Source organism: Balaenoptera acutorostrata, chromosome 13 (assembly GCF_949987535.1).
Source record: "Balaenoptera acutorostrata chromosome 13, mBalAcu1.1, whole genome shotgun sequence".
Taxonomy (NCBI): Eukaryota; Metazoa; Chordata; class Mammalia; order Artiodactyla; family Balaenopteridae; genus Balaenoptera; species Balaenoptera acutorostrata.
This window is the reverse complement of record NC_080076.1, coordinates 73321167-73341665: the sequence shown is the minus strand read 5'-3', so window position 1 is coordinate 73341665 and position 20499 is coordinate 73321167. Positions and strand designations below refer to the sequence as shown.

The 20499-nt window shown below is 48.1% G+C and overlaps 1 protein-coding gene across 9 annotated transcripts in view; it reads right to left on the bottom strand.

Annotated features, from left to right (window-relative positions):
* DEPDC5 (DEP domain containing 5, GATOR1 subcomplex subunit) overlaps positions 1-20499 on the bottom strand; it is a 92558-nt gene that overhangs the window by 20609 nt on the left and 51450 nt on the right. For 4 of the 9 annotated variants that reach the window (XM_057527222.1, XM_007170625.2, XM_007170631.2 and 1 more), the window contains exons 28-33: positions 18149-18266; positions 17507-17674; positions 15376-15595; positions 13933-14066; positions 8492-8600; positions 5505-5648 (exon numbers count right to left, since the gene is read on the bottom strand). In XM_057527222.1, the coding sequence (XP_057383205.1) occupies positions 5505-5648; positions 8492-8600; positions 13933-14066; positions 15376-15595; positions 17507-17674; positions 18149-18266 (893 nt within the window). Of the gene's footprint in view, positions 1-3944; positions 4181-5504; positions 5715-8491; positions 8601-13932; positions 14067-15375; positions 15596-17506; positions 17675-18148; positions 18267-20499 lie in introns of those variants that run through there. The other 5 variants (XM_007170627.2, XM_007170628.2, XM_007170629.2 and 2 more) reach the window with 3 other exon arrangements.

Sequence of the window (20499 nt, the reverse complement as noted above, 5' to 3'; positions counted from 1 at the left end):
TAAAGAAGTCAGCATCATTCCTCGGGGTTGGGAGAAGGGAGAGAGCACGGTTAGAGACAAGCAGCTCTCCTGGCCCCCAGTCTTCCTCACTGGCGTCTGTCGCAGGTGCAATCAGTCTTCCCATTTGCCCAGGTTCACAGCTCAGGTGCATCTGAAGCTCCCTTCTCCAGCTTCACCTCTAAAGAGAGGCCTCTCCTGTGGCCTCCCCTCCGCCAACTCCCACGACCCCTCAGGCATGGCTGCCCCACCGCCTGGCTCCCACTGACCCCCCCAAATCACACACACCCTACCTGTGAGCACTCCAGCTTCATCTTCCTAAAGGATACCTCCAATCCCATCACTCCATTACTCTGAAATCTTTCAAGTCTCCCCACGAGCTACCGAACTGAGAACCGACTCGTGGCACCGGGGCTCTGGCTCAAAATGCCCCGCCCACGCTCACCCACGGCTCTGTTTCCAGCCGAGTCAACCCTGTGCGTTTAATCCTGTCTGTGTGCCCCACCAACCTGGGACGCCCTTCCCCGCCACCACAGGCTACAAACGCTGTGTTTCAAATGCTGCTCCCTTAGTGAAACGTTCCCTGACTCACTCTGCCCCCATCCCCAAACAGAAACTGTCTCTCTACTTTGGGTCTCTGACCCCTGCCTGGGAGCTGCCAGGTTTTGCTTCATGTCATGGTTTTCTATCTGTCTCATTCCCTTTAAACAGCTTGGAGGGCAGGACTATGACCTGCCCACCTAGAGAGGCTGCACCCCACAGCAAACATCTGGAGAGAACAGCAAGCCTTCCAGAGCACTTCTGGAAAAATCTAAGACTCCTAGTCCCTCTTACATGGGGTTCTCGAGTACTTCCAGAATGTAGCCTTATATTATCAGATACTCAATTGGATGATGGAAAAATCACTCCTTCTAAAACAGGGTATCTCGGAACTTCCCTGGTGGCGCAGTGGTTAAGACTCCACGCTCCCAATGCAGGGGCCCCGGGTTCGATCCCTGGCCAGGGAACTAAACCTCACATGCATGCTGCAACTAAGAGTTCACATGCCACAACTAAGGAGCTGGAGAGCCACAAGTAAGGAGCCCACCTGCTGCAACTAAGACCCAGCTCAACCAAATAAATAAATAGTAAAAAATAATAATAATAAAATAAATAAAACAGGGCATCTCAACCACGGCATTACCGCCGTTAGGGGTCAGATAAGCCTTTGTTGTGGGGACTGTCCTGTGCATCCTGGGGTGCTGAGCAGCATCCCTGGCTCCTACTCAACAGATGCTAGTGATGACCCCCTTATCATCTCCCTCTGCTCCAGCTGTGACAAATAAAAATGTTTCCAGGTATTACCAAACGTCCCCTAGGAGACAAAATCACCCCTGGTTCTAAAAGAACCAATTTGCTCTCCTACATCAGGCTCAATGAACTGCCAAAACAAAAAGGACCAACAAGTCTTTGCCAGCACCATAAATACTGAGAAATGCAGCAAGGAGCAGCTTGCAATTACCAGCCACCACCTGCCCCCAACCAGTAAGACTTAGGAATAGATGCTACACCGTAAAATTAAGTTAGAAGCTAACGGAGGGGACTAGACTCAGTTCTCAGGCACAGAAGCCTCTAGGTGCTGCCTCTCTGGTGGGGTCATCTCTCGTCTACTGCCCCTGAGAATTGCCCCACCAGCCTGAACCAGGAAGTGGTTAAGAGTTATCCTCTAAATCAGAAATTGGCAAATATTTTCTGTCAAGGACCAGATGGTAATTATTTTAGGCTTTGTGGGCTGTAAAGCCTGTTGAAACTTATACAGTTTCTGTATAAGTGAAAAAGCACAAAAGCAGCCATCGATGATGTAAATGAAGGGGGTGTGGCTTTGTCCTGATAAAACTTTATTGACAAAAGCAGATGGTGGGCCAGATTTGCCCCACCCCTGCTCCATATCACACAACGTCCATCTTTCAAGAGGCTGCTCAGATGGGACTCCTCTGGTGGTCCAGTGGGTAAGACTCTGCACTCCCAATGCAGGGGGCCCAGGTTCAATCCCTGGTCGGGGAACTAGATCCCACATGCCATGCCGCAACTAAGAGCCTGCGTGCCGCAACTAAACATGCCTCAATGAAGATCCTGGGTGCCACAACTAAGACCCAGTGCAGCCTAAATAAACAAATATTAAAAAAAGAAAAAAAAAAAGAGGCCGCAGAGAAAGGCATTTTGCTCAGATCTTAATACCAGGAAAAGTTATGCTTCTCCCCAACAACTGGTTTGTCTTTATCTCATGACCACTCTGAATCCTGGAACAGATGTTTCCCACTTTTCTCTGGCTACCAGGAAGTGCAGAGCTGAATTTAGCAGGAAACTCTAAGTACGTTATAAGACCTCGTAGGATGTCCTGTCTTATTTTTTCTTTTCCTGAATTTCCCCATCTAGTCACATTTTTATTCTGGAGGTTGCATTTATTTCCATAATCCACCTGAAGAAACTTTTTGGAATAAGACCAGTGGGAAAAGACAGACAAGGAGGGCTAGATGGACAGAACCGCCATCGTCTCACACGGAGAGCTGAAAAGAGCCAAGCAGAGGGAGGTGCTTGGTCTGGGATGGGTTTTGTCTTAGGAACCTCATTCAAAACCTTCCTTACAGAAGGACCCCATTAAACCTGTGCAGATGGGACCTTCCAGAGGTGAGTTTAATCTCCCATCTCCTCTTTGGAGTGGGCTAGATTTAGTGACCTGCTTCCAGAGTATAGAAAGGGGAAACAGCAGCTTCACAGTGGAGACAGCTGGCAAGTACCACATCACCAAGTGATGACAGTTCACATCACCAGTGATGTTGTGTGGACCTTGTGGACCTCCATGGGATGTGATGAGATGGGTACTTCACCTCTGAGGATTCTTTTCAAAAACCTATAACTCCCGTCTCGCCATGAGAAAAACATCAGACCAACCCAGATTTGCAGACTTTCTACAGGATATCTGGCCAGGACTCCTCCAGACCATCAAGGTCATTAGAAAAAAACAACCCAAAAAACAAGGAAAGACTGAGAAACTGTCACAGACCAGAGGAGACTGGGGAGACATGGCAGCTAAATGCAACGTGGTGCCCCCGATTGGACCCTGGAACAGAGAGGACGTTCACAGAAAAACCAGTGAAATCCAAATAAAGTTTGGCATTTAGTTAATTAAACAAACAAACCAACAACCCTCACTGGCAACACCAACCCCTTCTCCTCCTGCCTTCCCACACACCCAAAGCTGTGGGAGAAGCTGAGAGAGGGGGCTTTCCCAAGGACGCCTCTGAGATGAGCATCAACCACAACACGTGCCCCCATGGCCCCCAACCCCGTGCCTGTCAGAGCCCTGCTTGCTCCTGCTGGAGGACAACCAGCCACCAGGACACAGCAGGACCCGCCAGCCCAGCCCTCAACTGTGCATTGAGGCCAGTGTCCCACCTGAAGACGAGGTGGGTTAAGCAGGGCTCCCGGCCTCCAGCCACCCAGCACCATCCGGGCACAGAGAGGCCTCATAAAAGCACTCATGATGGAATCCCATATACCTTGTAGAGCTGGAGAATAACCCCAGCCCCACAGCCAGGATGTTTTCCAAGGTTTAATATCATCAGGGAAGGAAGGAATATCACCCCTCATCAAAACCCTCCCCTGGAGTTTGCGATTGACATGTACACACTGTTATATTTAAAATGGATAACCAACAAGGACCTATGGTATAGCACAGGGAACTCTGCTCACTATTACGTAACAACCTAAATGGGAAAAGAATTTGAAAAAGAATAGATACATGTATATGTATAACTGAATCACTTTGCTGTTCACCTGAAAGTAACACAACATTGTTAATTGGCTATACTCCAATATAAAATAAAATGTTAAATAAACAACCCCCCCCCAAAAAACAAACTTCCCCTGCCCTCATGGTGCTCACCATCTGGGGGTGAGGAGGGGGGAACAGACATCAAACAAGCAACGTCCACAGGGTGTCGTGTTCATCCCTGTATCTCCCACGGCACTCAGCATAGCTCAATTTAATTTCATGTCAGTACAGAGCGCTCCCTTACTACATCTTACACGGGATCATTTTTTTTTTAATGGTGGGTAACATAAACTCCTCATCTCTGTTTGCTGTTTCCAATTCCAGGAACTTATCCACTTCTGTTCTTCCGGTGAATTCCACCACGTGAACCTGTGTGGAGTATTATAGGATGTATAAAACAATTCTCTCCCGGCTCTGTTGATTTTTCTTAGGTTAAATTCTAATCTAAGTCTGAAGCTTTTCACAAGAGGGTCTATTGTTAGAAAGTAAAAGGTTAAAAACTCCAACCGGAGTCTGTTTTAAACCACAAGGGCAGGTTGCCTCCTACGGATGGTGATTGCTGGATTAGGACTCAGAGGCCCCGAAGGGGACCCGCCCAGGGTCGCGCTTTCACTGGGAAGAGCCCAGCACAGACCCGAGATGCCCTCTGGCCTCCCAAGAAAGGGAAGACACCAGTGTGAACTACAGAACAGTGGAGGGGCTCTGCCACTCGCTAGTTCCAGGCCCTCTGACCAGGCAACATATTTAAGCCTCAGTTTCTTCTTCTGGAAAATGGGGTGATAGTACGTGTACCTCATGGACTCACAGGCTGTTTGCAAAGCCCTTTGCACAGTAGCTGGCAGAGCAGGTCTTCAATCCATGTTGGTTTTCTCACTTCCACCAAATAAGGGTTCCTAAACCTTTGACCCGAACCTCCCACGTCCGTCCTCCTGAGCCTGCCCTGCTCTGCATAAACCCTCTCCTCCCTTTCAGATATCTGTGACCAGGTCAATCACATATACTCAGGGGCCTCAATAAAGGGCAGGGAGCCCAGGTTCTCTTCACCAAGATCTGTCAGCACAGCAATGACCGATGCTAATTATGGGGTGGGGGTAATGAATCAAGCCTCTTGGTCCTGATTTAAATCCCAGCTCAACCCTGTACTGTGTGAAGCACAAGTTCTTTGGCCCTCAATTTCTCCATCTGTAGAACTGGGATAAAACTTCTGCTTACCTCATAGGCTATGCTGTGAGGATGAGATGAAATAATACTATGAGCCTGGCACATAGTAAGTGAAGAGTTTTAAGGCTTGGAAGCCCCTTGAGATGGGTCCAAACCCTTTATGTGACACGCGAGTTCAGGACAGTCCAGAGGCGAGCTGCCCAGGGTCACACACCCTCAGTCTATGACAAAGCAAATGCCTGGTAGTAATTGATTGCTCTGTTTTTCACCACTTCCTGCCGCACTGCTATTAATTTATTTGCTTGTACTAGGATGAAAAAAATAAGAGTTCTGTCCTTAAGTCAGCATGTATCATGTTGCTTATGTCATATGGACAAAAACACCTAAATAGGAAGATGCTGTCCTGTGGCCAAGAGTCAGTGGCAACACATGACAAAGACGGGGACACATAAGCCACACGTGCCAGCATGTTTTCTGACGTTAATCTCCTCATCCCCCTGTGTCACCACAAACACCAAGAAAGAAAATGCACCTCTGAGACTGAATTCAGTTTCAACTGCCCCTCAAACTCGGCTTCGGCCCAATTCCATGCGTTCAGAGCCGAGCTGAAGGCCAGGTCGCGGCTTCTGCGACGGACAGGCATGCACGGGCCTCGGGGCCCTGGGGTTGGACTGACCTGCGGGTAGAAGGTGGACGATGCTGTGCGCGGGCTGCGGACAAACTCCATAAAGAAGGCCCCGTCCTGAGGTCAGAGCGGCAGGAAGCGGCAGCAGGTGCGAGAGGGCGGAGGGACGGAACGCGGCCCAGCAGCGAACCATCGGGGAAGGAGTGGGGGACAAGAGCAAAAAACAAAAACAAGGAGGGAAGGAGAGAAAGAAGGGCACATGAGGGGAAAGGGGGGAAAAAAAAAAAGAGAGGGAGAGAGAGAGAGAAAGAGAGAGAGATCCACCCAGGAGGAAAATATCCAAATGCGAAGCATTAGCAGAAACTCACACCTTCCTGGGCAGAATATCCCAGTGGGGTGGGAGCCAGCACCTGGGGGAGAAGGTGTGTCCAAGCGCCTCAGATCTCATCAGAGCCTGGCTTGGCTGCCTGCGTCCTCCCTCATAGCTCTGAACATCCTCAGACCTATGCCGAGGGGAGAAGGCCGCAGGGCAGCTTGCAGAGGGGGGCACGGGGCAGGACCGGGGGCAGCGTCCTGGCCTCCTGCCTGGCTGGGTGACCAGCAGGCCTCTGGGAGAGGCACGGAGGCCTGACGTTTGCGTTTCCGCCTGTAACATGGCAGCCAGATGGGAGAAGAGGATTCACTGCAGGAAAAGTTCTTGTTTAATTTTCCGAGCAACCTGGGGACACAGGAGCAGCAATACCTTCTCCTCCACTGGTTGTGTAACAAAATCGTATGCAGTCCCCGGGAGGGGCTCCTGAAGCAGCCTTCCCCTCCCCACCCTATTCTTGTGGGGTTCAAGTTGCCATGTACTTGAAACATAAATGACAGAGAGAACTTTTCCAAAGACCCACTCCCTGCCTCTTTCTTAAGGTCAAGAAGTGTCCTCTTGTCCCTTCAAAATCTTTTTACTTTTTATGCTTTATTATCACTGAAATTCGGAAATGCCACTTGATACACCTGAAGGTCCCTGCTTTCTTACAACTTTTTAAATTCTAAAAGTAGAATCACTGAAGTATTTCGGTGTCCATTTTACCAGGACTGCTGCCACGCCCATCAGCCACTACGAGCTCAAGTAACGAGCCGAGGAAACGCGTGTCTGCAGAGATGCACACTCGGGTACCCTCTACGCATCCTGACACAGCTGCTGCCTGGAGAGCGCTGGGCCATCTCCTAACACCTCTGCTTCTCCTGGACCACTTGGGAATCTACACCCAGCAGACCGATGGCTATCCACATGGATTTCAGTGTCCAGCTGGAAGATGAAGGGAGTGTTCTAGACCACGATCTCCTATTTGGCAGTTGGTGTATTTTAACCATAATGCTTGTGGTTCTATAATTTCTGTACTTCTCAGTACTGTCCCCCGCACTGTTTCTAATCCTCAAAGACGGCAGTGGGTGGACGTAACGGCTAGTGAACAGCACACAGGCACTTATGTGTTCTCAAGTTCTATTTGCGTCCCTTCTCTGCCAGAACATACAGAAGCAGAGGTGCTAACGCTGCTGAGATGATGTACCCGTGAGTGAGGACAGGTGAAAAGACTTTCTTCACCAACAGGTCATTCTTGACGCACAGACTATCCTTGGGACTGTACCTAGAGTCACTGCCTTGAGCTGGGTTTGCGGAAACGACAGCCTACAGCCAAATCCAGTCACCTGGTTATTCCAGCCTGTGAGCTGAGAACCATTAAGATTTTAAATGGTTACAGAAGAGCCCACACAATAGCCTTGATCCTCCCTCTCAGCCCACAAAGCCTAAAATATTTGTTGAGGTTTGCTGTCTCTGGCCTATGGATGCTACACACTGCCTGCAGCCTCAGTTGCTACTTTTTCTCAGATTTTAACCCCTCCATCCTAGAAGTCTAATTCTAGGAACTTATCCTGAAGAAACAATCAGAGATGTGGTCAAATAATTATGTGCAAGGATGTTTGCAGTATTACTTGTAATTGTGATACACTGCAGAATAATTATACAAACTTATGGAATAATTGCCAAAAACTATTTTTAAAAATCAGAAACCACCATTATTTTAAACAAAAAATGAAGTTATAAACAAAGGTCTATCCATATGATGAAATATTATATAGTTATTTTTTAAAATCATACTTTGGAGAAATAATGACATGGGGAAATTTTCACGATGTGGAAGTAAAATAAATAAATATGCAAATGGATATACAAGTTGACCACAACGTTGAAAAATAAAATACATCTATAGAATCTCCTTCATCTCCCAGTGAGAGAGACCAGGTAAGAGAATGTGCGGCCAGCTCACCCTGCCACATCAGAACGATCTCAGATTCTGAATTTCCAAGGAGAAGGAGTTGGCAGAGACACATCTACTGGTCTTAAAAGCTACAACAAGCTTGACCTGTGGAGCTTTTGGCTCCTCTACTGTACTCGCTATTCTGTATGGAGGCCAAAGCCTCAGGTTTGGTTTCCGTCTCCCAGGATGCTCCCATCTGACTACTTCTCAGGAGTCTAAGCAAACTGATGGGAATTTCATTCACCAAAGAGTGAGCTCTCCCAGAAGCTGCTTCAGTCATTTTCTACCTCCCTCCCCCCACCAGGAGGGCTGAAGATGGGACTGAAGGAAAACCAGAGGCCAGTGTCACAGCTTGAGCCAGATCTCGGATCGATAGAGTTTAGCTTGACTGATTTACATCTGCTTTCGTCTAGCAGTTAGCGTCCTTACAACCGTGAGCAGGCAAGTCCCTCCATCAAAATAGCAGTGCTGCAAAAGGTTCCTCCAAATCCTCAGCACACTTAGTCCTGGACTCATGGGCTGTGTGTTACCCTCCATACCGGGTCCCTGAGCGCACACGCCAGCCCCCCGCCAGAGGGGCTCCTTTACCTTTCGTGGGCTGTCCACGTAGGTGGGAGTCATGGCTACGCCGCTGCTCTCAGCCGGGGGGGCGGAGCTCTTGCCCCCATGCACCGCCGCCTGCTGTTCTCCCAGGCACCTGAGAGGGGGGAAAACACAGGGCGGTCCTTACTCAGAGCCCCCTGGGGAAGGACCCATGTTAGCCACAACGAAGCGAAGGCAGCAGTTGCCAGCACCTTCGAAACACGCTCATCCGCTTTGTTAATCCTCAGGCCCTACGTGGTGCCCTTAATTTCATTCATTGTCCTGAACACTCACCAGCTGCCACGGAAAATCAGAAAACAGCTCAATTTTAAAAGCCTCTTGGCAGCACCTGGGCTTATGTATTACTTTGAAAAGGCAAGTGACATGGTTTGAGTGACTCCGTCCATGAACACCATTTTTTTAACTCTCTGGGAGAAACTTTTTCTCAGTTTTTATTAAATATACCAACAGAAGCACATTCTGAACGTTAGGGCTGCATTACCATTAGGCATTAACTAAACAGGGTGAAATGTGTCGACTCTTTATACATTTTGAAGATTCGTTAATCTCGCAAACGCGCACACCCTTGAGCCCTCCCCACCCCCCAAAAAAATGCCACACTCTAATCTAACAGGCATTATCTCAGACACAAGACAACTATGGTTTTCTTATGACCTCTCCTCCCATCTCAGTTCTGGTATCCATAAATGCCTACTTTCACATATATTTTCCTAATTTTTTTTTTCCATACTAAGATAAGCCATGAACTATGGTAACTTAAACGCCCCCCCAAATTAGACTGTTTTAATATACCATTGAATGTTTATTTGGTAAGTTCCATGAGGCTCACATTACAGTCTAAAATGCTTCGCTGTTACCATAACACACACTTCTCATGGTGGGCACTTCAAGGCGCCACCAGACCCTCTGCCGTGGCCCTGATGACATGGGAGCTGGGCGTGTTGTCCCCCTTCAGAGACGGCCCAGCTGCAGAGCCCGAGCCCCTCCCTGGGCTGCCTGTGGACAGTGAACCATCACCAAGGGGTGTAAAGTCCTGGCCCTGTTGGTCCAACCCAGCTCATCTCCGAACGTGGCTCTAGCTCCAGAGCTTGAGGGAGGTGCCCGAGGCCGTCACTAGGCTTTTCTGCATCTCAGCTTCTCCCTCTGTCCCCTCCGCCTTCCACCCCCTCCCTCCCACGGGGGCTGAGCCCACAACTAAACTCTGTCTCCATCCGTTTCCCCAGGAAGCCAATTTGTGACATTTCCCTCGTCTTAAATCCTGACACATCTCTTACTGATGGTGAAGTAACCTCATATCGGAGATTAAAAATCAGTTTCCATAGTAACCTGTTACACTCTCTCTTTTTGGTTTTTGTCATGGAAAACTTTCAAACCCATATGAAAATAAGGAGGATAATGTAATCGAACTCTTATCTACCTGGACCCCAGAATTATTTATTGATAGAGCCAATTTTGTTTCATCTATCCCTATCTACCCGATTATTTGGAAGCAAAACTCACACATGCTATTACTTCATTACTACAAACATTTCAGTATATATTGTATCTTTAAAAGATTTTAGGACTTCCCTGGGGGCGCAGTGGTTAAGAATCCACCTGCCAATGCAGGGGACACGGGTTCGATCCCTGGTCCAGGAAGATCCCACATGCCACAGAGCAACTAAGCCCGTGTGCCACAACTACTGAGCCTGCATTCTAGAGCCCGTGAGCCACAACTACTGAAGCCGGTGCACCCAGATCCCGTGCTCTGCAATGAGAAGCCACCGCAATGAGAAGCCCGCACACCGCAACTAGAGAAAGCCCGCGTGCAGCAACAAAGACCCAGTGCAGCCAAAAATAATAAATAAATTAAAAAAAAAAAAAGATTTTACTGTGTGTTTGTTCAAAACAGGATTCAGTTAAAATCCCTACACTGCACTCAGTTATGTCTCTCGAGTCTTCTTTAAGCTAAAAGCTCCGCTCATCCCTCCATACCCCTGCAATTTATTTGTGGAAGAAAGTAGCTCACTTGTCCTGTAAATTTACAGTCTGGATGTGCTGATCATATCCCTTTGCTGTTTATCGTGTTCCTCTGCGCCCCATACTTCCTGAGCACTAGAAATTATATTTAGAGGTTTGAGCACATTTAGGTTTGATGGGGCAGTAATTCTTCGTCAGTGTGTTGTGTGCTTCTACGTGGAGGCCCACAGCATCTGGCGATGTGAGCGGTCACTGGTGATCTCTGCTAGGTCCGTGAGCGCATGAGAGCCCACATGTGGTAATGTTCCAGCGCTCCTTCTGGACCCATTAGCTGGAATATTGGAGAGAGACACCTCCTGCACCAATCACTTGGGTACTCTGAGGTGTAATTCATATAAGAAAAGCAGACTAAAAGCTTGACTCTGCCTGGTCCACGTACAGCGCACTGTCTCTGCACCACATCGCGGTGTGTTCTTCTGGGCCTCATCCGGAAACACACACTGGGCCGCTCTCCTGCACCTCCTGGGGGCCGTGGCCTAGCCCGTGGCTCGGACGGTGGTGGCTGGAAGCTCTGGTTGCCCCCCAGGGTCTCCTCGTCTGATGCACATGACAACCCCCATGTACTGAGCTGCCATCTACGTGCTGACCCGTGGACTAGGAGTCGGGGATTCAGAGACAAGTAGGACCCGTCCTTGCCCTTGGAGGTTCCTTGTCTCACGGCTCAGGGGAGGGGATGTCACAAAAGGACCAGCTATACTGTGCAAGCCCACACGTGAGAACATGCATGGGGCACGCTGCCATCTTCCCAGAGGCTGTGACGATTGCCACGTGGGCTCTCTCCCTGCTCTGACTCCCTGACATCAGTTTATCCCCATCTAACAGGAGCCGCAGAGCTGCGGATTGGCACCTGCAGCCCAGACTGCCCACAGCCACGCTCCTGGGGCCTCTGCCTCCCATGAGAGCCTGACAACAGGTGCATGCCTCCAGGCAAAGACCCAGGGGAAATGGAGGAAACAGACACGCGTGGTAAGATGACAGGACTACGGGTGAAACTTCTGAAACTCTTCTTCGTATGGCTATAACAGTTTTCCATAATAAAATTGGATCTGCTTGGTGTAGCAAAACAATAAAGAAGAACACAAAGTAGAAAATGCTGTGTGTGCAAACGTTATGTAAAGGTCTGGCTCCCTCTGCTCGGCCTCCGGCTCTGAGAAAACGCACCACATCACCTGGGAGCGGTCACCTGGGGGGAGAATAAAGCTCGGGGCTCCCTGTCCTGCCTCCTGCTGTGGGGTCAGCTGAGCTCCCCACACACACCCAGGGACACTGCCACCCCAAGCTACCCGTCCTCTTCGAGTCTGAGCAGAAAGAGGCTCCTTGGGGTGCACTGAACGATGACTCACTGACACATTAAAATAAGATTCCCCTGCCCCCAACTTCACACCCCTCCCAGCAACATATGTTCCTTGTTCTTTTTTCCAGCAGGAAAGGTCTGTGATTAGCTACAGGGACAACCTGCCAGGCGGAGTTCTGGGGTCTTTCCTTGGTCAGATAAAGGTATTTTCTGGAGGCCCCAGCGCCCTCAGTAATGAGCCCGACCTACCCCAGCTCTCCTCCTCTCATCTGCTCCCCTGTCACCCCAGCCACGCTCTTCCCTTCTCTCCCCGCATCCCTTCCTCTCCATCCCATCCTCACCCTCCAGCCTCTGCTGCCTCTCGCCTGGACTAGTGAGGCCTCTGCCTCCTGGGCCCACCCACCAGGCCTTCCTATACGCAGGACCCATCTCTGCAAACACCACTTCTGCCAAAGATGCTGAATGAATATTACATGATATTAAGGAACTGCTGTGACTTTTTAGGTAAATTATGGTATTACAGTTTTGTTTTAGGAGTACTTATCTTTCAGAGATGCACACTGAAATATTATAGACAAAGGGGTGTGATGTCTGGGATTTCATAAGAAATAAAAAGGAAGATGAGAGCAAGCGGGATATAAATGAAACAAGATTGGCCGTGAGTTGATAATCATTGAAGCTGGGTGATGGGTAAACAGGGATTTATTACACGAGTCTACTTTTTTTTAATCTGCTTGAAATTTTCCATTAAAATAAACTTTCAAAGGGTCGCTCTTGCTATGAGAATGTGTAAGAACAGCCTGGAATCCAACTTCCCATGCTGTCTTTGCAACTGCATCTCCCACTGGGCCTCGGGCTCACTCATGTTACCTTCTGAAAGCTTAACATATTTGGGCTCCTGCGGGCATGGCACGGACCCCCTCACCAGACAGACACCAGGAAGTACAGCGGGGCTCTGATCTGGCTGGAAGGATGGAGGGGGCAGGGAAGGCCTCCCAGAGTAGGTCCCACCTGCTCGTGGCAATGTTTTCTCCTTTTCCCCAAGTCCTCCCCCTACCCCCCGTATAAATGTGTCCCTTTCTACAAGGACATCTTAAATCCTACCTCCTGTGACACTGTCCCTGCCCTCCCAAAGCAAGATGTGGTCCCACCGGGGTCCTAAGAGCTGCAGCACCTACTGTTTACAAAGGGACCACACACTCAAATGCCTAGAAAAGCTGGTCAGGTGGCCCTTGTCTGAGGGGCCAAGACAAGTCCAAGAGCAGACGGCGTGCTGGTTCTACGGTAAACCAGGGACATAAGTCCACCTAAAGTGCCAGCCCATCGTGGCTGGGCTTGAACGTGGACCCAGTGCTAACTGAGCCTCCACCACTTTGAGCAAAGCTGGATTTTACATATTACCCATAATACAATTTTGTATTACATTATCTATATTTTTTATACAATATAACCATAATGTTATATATTTTTTCATGTAAGAATTCATTAAGAAATCAAGATTTTTATATGAAATCTTCAAATGAAAAAAATTTGGCTCAAATATTTAAAAAATATTTTGTGTTTTTAGGGCAACAAAACTACTCTATAACGGTGGCTACGTGTCATTATAAGTTTGTCTAAACCCATAAAATGTGCAACACCAAGAGTGAACCCTGATGTAAATAAACTGTGCTCTTTGGGTGACTATGATGTGTTAATGCAGGTCCATCGATTGTACCAAATGTACCGTTCAGTGAGGGATGTGGATAATGTGCAGGGACAGGGTGTAGATGGGAACTCTCTGTACCTTCCACTCAATTTTGCCTTGAACCTAAAACTGCCCTAAAAAAGAAAGTCTATTAAAAATACAAAACAAACAAAAGACCAACCAACCAACAAAAAAACACCTTGTGGACCAAACCAACTGTATCTGCAGTTCAAATCAAGCCCCAGACTGCAAGTTTTTAACTTCTGACCTACTTCATGACATTCGACACTTACCAGGTATTAACCTAGCTTTCTTTTCACGTATGTGTCTTTTTGTCAGTTACTGGCTCCTTGGTAGACAGAAGTCACATTTCACCGCACTGGGGCCTGGGGGATGGGAACGAGCCTCTGTCCACCAGGCACTTACTTCTGAGTGGCTTCCATTTCCAGCAGGGCAGACAGAGCTGAGGTTCCCTTCTTCCCAACCGGGGGGCCGGTCGACTCGAGGGAGTGGGTGGGGATGGGCCCAGCCATCTGTAAGCCTTTCATGGCGGCCCCTTTCTAAAGCACAGAGGAGGAGACAGGCCATCAGATGCTGCTGCGTCTGCTGTGCCTCAGGCTCTGGGAGCCCATCAATGCAGTCGGGGAAGACGGGGTCTCAGGATCCGGAAATGCCAGGAAACGGCTTTTCACTTGAACTGAAGGTCCCAAATAGCTGTGGACTCAAAACACACTGCCTCCTTGAGGCGGTTTACGTATAGCATCTCATTTTATTCTCAATCACCGGCTCAAGGAAGTAAATAACGTCACATCTAATTTATGGAAAAAGAAGCTAAGTCTCAGAGAAGTGAAGTTACTTATCCCAAATCGCACTGCAGCTGGAATTCAAACTCCAGTTAACTGACTTCAAAACCAAGGTTCTTTCCACTACATAAGCTCTCCCAGAAGTGATGCTGTGTACAAGAGGCAGCTGGCCTGGGTTAAAGAACACTGAACTTGAGGTTAAAAACAAAAAATAAAAACACGGCTGATGATGGAACACTACTCAGCAATGGAAAGGAATGAACAGTGGATTTGAGCGACAAGTTGTATGAACCCCAAAGGCATTATGCTGAGTGAAAGAAAGCAGCCTCGAAAGGTTACTTATCGTATGATTCCATTTATAGGACATTTGGAAAAGACAGCAGTATAGTGACGGAGGACAGACCAGTGGCTGCCAGGGGTTAGAGATGGGGGGACAGTGTGACTCTAAAGGGTAGTGTGAGAGTTTTTTTGCACTGATGGAAGTATTCCATGTCCTGATTATGGTGGTGGTGGGGGGGTTATGTGAATCTATACATTTGTAAAATTCACAGAGCTGTATGTGTACACACACACACACACACACACACGCTGAATCATCCCAGATCAGCCCTTTATTAGCTCGGTGTCCTCAGACACATCCCATCACCCCCACGAGCCTCAGCGTCCTCACTGGGGAGTGAGTGGTTGAATGAAGGCCCAAGCGTGCAGGAAACACTACAAGTGACATAAGTGACATTGCTGCTGTCACCCTCTTGAGCGAGTTTCTATCCATCAATCCAGCACCAGCAATCCAGTCATATAAGCAGCTGTGCCTGACGCCGGGTCCCCAGTGGGGAGCTCACAAAGGTCTGTGTCCTCGGGTCAGAGGCGTGGCCCCAGCCCGGTGGCTGGCTGTGCACCCTCCCTTCACCCTGCGCTAGAGGAGAACCCACTGTTTTGGACTGAAGATAAATGCTGGGCAGCTGTGGAGTAAAGAAACTGGCTGGCGAGAGGCCCCAGACACAGGAGGAGATGGTCCCTGCATCCCAGACCGGGCCCAGCCCCCAAGGGGTCCGTGGAGCCTCACCCGCATCATGCGATCGGAGCGGTGCCGCCGGCGGATCCGGTTTAGGCCCTCCACGAATCGGATGAAGCCATCCAGGAGCTGCCATTCCTCCTCGTCCGCCCGGGGCCTGTCCCCATAGATGTCACAGTGGGCCTCCCCCTCCGTGATGCGCTTGGTGGCGGTGACACAGGCCGGCAGCAGCAGGAAGCGGGTCCTCCAGAACTTCAGAGACTCGATTAAGCTACAGAGGGCCACAGGGGAAAAGGGGTGGTGGTGAGAAAAAGTAGATGATAAAAGCACCCCAGTAAGCATCCCATCTCAACACCCACGCCCCCGGGAGTGAGGGTGCGAGCGTCCATCCGCCCAGGAGCACGTGCTCATCTGATGCTGCATTTCACGCAGGCTGAGAGGGAAGAACTCCAAGGCTGCTTTTACTTTCTATCCCAGAGACGTCAGAATGCTTCTGTGCACCCAGGCCCAGTGCCGCTGTGGCCTTTTATCATCACAACCATAAATCATGCATAAAAATGAAAAATTAAAAACAAGATGTCACAGGGAATTCCCTGGTGATCCAGTGGTTAGGACTCGGCACTTCCACTGCTGTGCGCCCAGGTTCAATCCCTGGTCGGGGAACTAAGATCCTGCATGCCTCGCAGTATGGCCAAAAATAAAAAATAAAATAAAATAAAAACAAGACATCACAACGCTTTTATATATAGAATGGATAAACAACAAGGTCCTACTGTATAGCACAGAGAACTATATTCAATATCCTATGATAATAAAAAACAGTGAAATAATGCTATTTGCAGGGATATGGATGGCCCTAGAGATAGTCATACTGAGTGAAGTAAGTCAGAGAAAGACAAATATCATATGATATCACTTATATGTGGAATCTAAAAAAAAAAATGGTACAAATGGACCTATTTATAAAATAGAAATTGAGTCACAGATGTAGAAAACAAACTTATGGTTACCAAGGAGGAAAGGGGCGGGGAGGGACAAATTGGGAGATTGAGATTGACATATACACACTACTATATATAAAACAGATAACTAATAAGAACCTACTATATAGCACAGGGAACTCTATTCAATATTCTGTAATGACCTATATGGGAATAGAATCTAAAAAAGAGTGAGTATATGTATATGTATAACTGATTCACTTTGCTGTACAGCAGAAGCTAACACAACATTGTAAATCAACTATACTCCAATAAAAAAAAGAAAAAAAATCTATATTTATATGAAACCATCATATTGTACACCTTAAATATGTACAATTTTTGTCAATTATACCTCAATAAAGCTGAAAAAAGATTTTTAAAAAATCCTATGATAAACCATAATGGAAAAGAATACAAAAAAAAAAGAATGTATATATGTGTATAACTGAACCACTTGGCTCGACAGCAGAAATTAACACAACATTGTAAATCAACTAGACTTCAATTAAAAAAAAAAAAGATGTCACAAGCAGTCAGGAAAATGTGAAGAGCACTGACATTCCACCAAAGAGCACATCTTGGGACTTCCCTTGTGGCACAGTGGTTAAAACTCCGCACTCCCATTGCAGGGGCCCAGGTTCGATCCCTGGTCAGGGAACTAGATATCACATGCATGCCGCAACTAAGAGTTCACATGCCACAACTAAGGAGCCTGTGTGCGGCAACTATGGACCCGGAGAGCCACAACTAAGGAGCTCATGTGCTGCAACTAAAGAAGCCCGTCTGCTGCAACTAAGGAGCCCACGAACCACAACTAAGGAGCCCAGCTGCTGCAACTAGGAGCCGGTGCAACCAAATAAATAAATATTAAAAAAAAAAAGAGCACATCTTCACCAGGTTTTTTGCTGTTGTTTGTTGTTTCATGCGGTAAAATATACATAACAAAGTTTACCACTTTAATGATCTCTAAGTGCACAATTCAGCAGCATTCAGTACATTCACACTGTTGCGCAACCATCCACGTCCATCTCATCGCTGAGTTTTTAACCCAATGCAGATGTGCTTTTTCCCTCCATTTTCTTTTTCTTTTTTTTTTTCTAAAACAGGCATCATTTTGCAATCAGGAGAAAGGACAGAGACATTAAAATACGGACACACGCAAGGCGGCGAGGATGGAAAGTGAAATCGGGGTCTCTGACCTGAAGTCCTCGGAGCCGGCAGAGCAGATGTACTGGTCTAAGTAATTCCACTTGTACTCCTCCAGCCGCTCGTGCGAGAATTCCACCCAACAGGAGACGAACTCCGAGTCTGAGTGGGAGGGGCAGAGGCTGTAGGTGTAGTGGATCTGGGCAGATTCGTAAGGGTACCTGAAAAACAAAGGGCGTGGCCTGAGGTCCAAATAAGGATCCCCCGCCTCCCCCCAAGTCTCCTGTACCTTTTCTGTCTCAAGACATTTAGCAGTATCCTTGGCACTCGACCCTCGACCACAGTAACCAAAACTCATCCCAGGGGACTGGTAATGGAGATTTCTCAGTTCTTCTTAAACTTTCTCATTCTTCTAGCCTCATACTCTTTATTTTTAATTGGCATGTTAAGACTCATGCTGAACATTATAAGCTGGATCAAATCCCTTTTGGAAGTAGGTGAGCTACAGCCATAAAGTACAACCCTAGAGAGCAAAACAGTAACTCCGAAAGAAAAACCAATTACTCAACCTCCTTGGTTTGAATTACGTGTTATACACATAATTCAGTATGTGGACAGTATGTGTTAGAAACATAACTTAGTAGTTGGACATAATTTAGGACAGAGCTGAAAACTTTAAATACCCAAGGACTCACTTGGGAAGGTATCGTGTCACTGTGATCATCTTATCCTTCAGTGTGACTTTGTGGAAAGTTCTGCCCATGCTCAGCCAGTACTGGTCTTCCTCCTCAGGGCGGTTTCGGGACACAAGGCCTAACAGGGAAAAAAATAAATAATTTCCTCCATCTGGTTGAGGGTCATTCCTTTAACAGGCAATTGCTTCTCTTCCATATAGATTTAGAAAAGGAGAAACAAAAGAGGCAACACTTTCTTTCCAGGGGCAGTTTCATGGAAAAGAAATATTCTTGGTTTAAAAAAAAAAAAAGTCCTGAAGTGGGCAGATTTTTCTGTTACTGAACCAGCCAGCAGGAGGTTAGAGCCTGGGGGTGCCTACAACAGCTGGCAGAACAGCCCAATGCCTTGTCCTCTGTGAAGGAAAGTTCCAGAGTAGATGTTAATTGACTAAAATGGAACTCCACTCCCCTAAGGCACAAGCTGCCACCTGGCATCTGAGGCCCTCAACCGCAGGGATGGCCAACCTAGCTTTTGGCCCTCAGCCCCCATGACGCCCACACTGCGGCACCACGTTTCAGACTTAAAGGACCACCACGTTTCAGACTTATTTATTTGCTCGAATTTCCTTCTCCAAACATTTGCTCCTGTTGCTTCTTCTGCCTTCTCTTCCTGGGCGACCGTCGAAATCCTAGGGATCATTTAAGGTCACCATCAAATGCCACTTCCTCCAGAAAGCTATCAGACCCCATCAGCGGTGAATTCTACCCTGGATGCAGCTCTTTGTGTGTCTCTGTCTCACACCTTGACAAACCAAAAGTTCCAGGAGGCCAGGACCCAAATCTTGTTCGTCTTTGTATTTTCAGTAGCACTTGATAAAGTGCTATTTCAGAGAAAAGGAAGTAGGCAACCTGGACAGAGCCACTGACATGAAAAGCAGATTCATCCCACTGCTCTTGGGATAAGAACAAAATCCTTCACGTGGGCCTGTGCAGCCTGGGTCTCCTGACATCTCTGGCCACATTGCTGGCTTATTCCCAGTGCTCTCCACGCCGGTCTTCTTTTGGGTGCCCAGAAAGTCTCACGAGGTCTTCCAGCCAACAGGGCCTTTGCACATACTAACCCTGCTGCCTGGCATGCTTGGCCCACCTGTTCCTGCCCTCCACTCCTCTCTCACTAAAAACTCCTGCATGTGTTTCAGGTACAGCAGCAGCTCAAACATCAACTCCTCAAAGAAGCCGCCCCTGACTCTCCAGACCAGATCAGGTCCTGTATTAAATATTCTCGCAGCCCTCTGATTTTTCCCTCACAGTCTTTATTGCAGCGTGGAATTGTATATCATAGTTTGACTAATGTTATTTTCCCCCACAGAGCAGAAGCTTCAAAAATACTAATGAGGACTTCCCTGGTGGCACAGTGGTTAAGAATCCGCCTGCCAATGCAGGGGACACGGGTTTGATCCCTGGACCAGGAAGATCCCACATGCGGCAGAGCAACTAAGCCCGTGCGCCTCAACTACTGAGCCTGTACTCTAGAGCCCGCATGCCACAACTACTGAAGCCCACACGCTCTAGGGCCTGTGCTCCACAACAAGAGAAGCCACCGCAATGAGAAGGCTGTGCACCGCGACGAAGAGTAGCCTCTGCTCGCCACAACTAGAGAAAGCCCGCGTGCAGCAAAGAAGACCCAACACAGCCAAAAAAAAAAATACTAATGAACGAATGAATGAACACAGTCATATATTCTTCAAGGCACACTGTCGTACACCAGGCACAGTGGTTTCCGTGGTGGAGGACAACAAGATGCAGCTGAAATCACCCTGGCACTCAGAAAGGTTACTATTCAGTAGAGTCTATAATATGCGAAGAAGGCATCACGTGATACGTATCACAAGGGGCTTTTAGAGAAAATCCAGAGGGAATCCAAAGCTTTGTTGCGAACAACAGGGCCTGGACTGGAGGACTGCTAAGCTCCCATTAACAGGTCCACACTTCTTTGATCCTCTAACCAGAGGAGCTTTTTTTTTTTATTTTTGGTTGCATTGGGTCTTCATTGCTGCGCACGGGCTTTTCTCTAGTTGTGGTGTGCGGGCTTCTCATTGTAGTGGCTTCTCTTGTTGCGGAGCACGGGCTCTAGGCTAGTGGGCTTCAGTAGTTGCAGCATGCAGGCTCAGTAGTTGTGGCTCCGGGCTCTAGAGCGCAGGCTCAGTAGCTGTGGCACATGGGCCTAGCTGCTCCGCGGCATGTGGGATCTTCCCGGAACAGGCTCAAACCCATGTCCCCTGCATTGGCAGGCAGATTCCTAACCACTGCGCCACCAGGGAAGTCCCCAGAGGAGCTTTAATGAAGCCAAAGATGGCCTGAGGTTTGGTGCT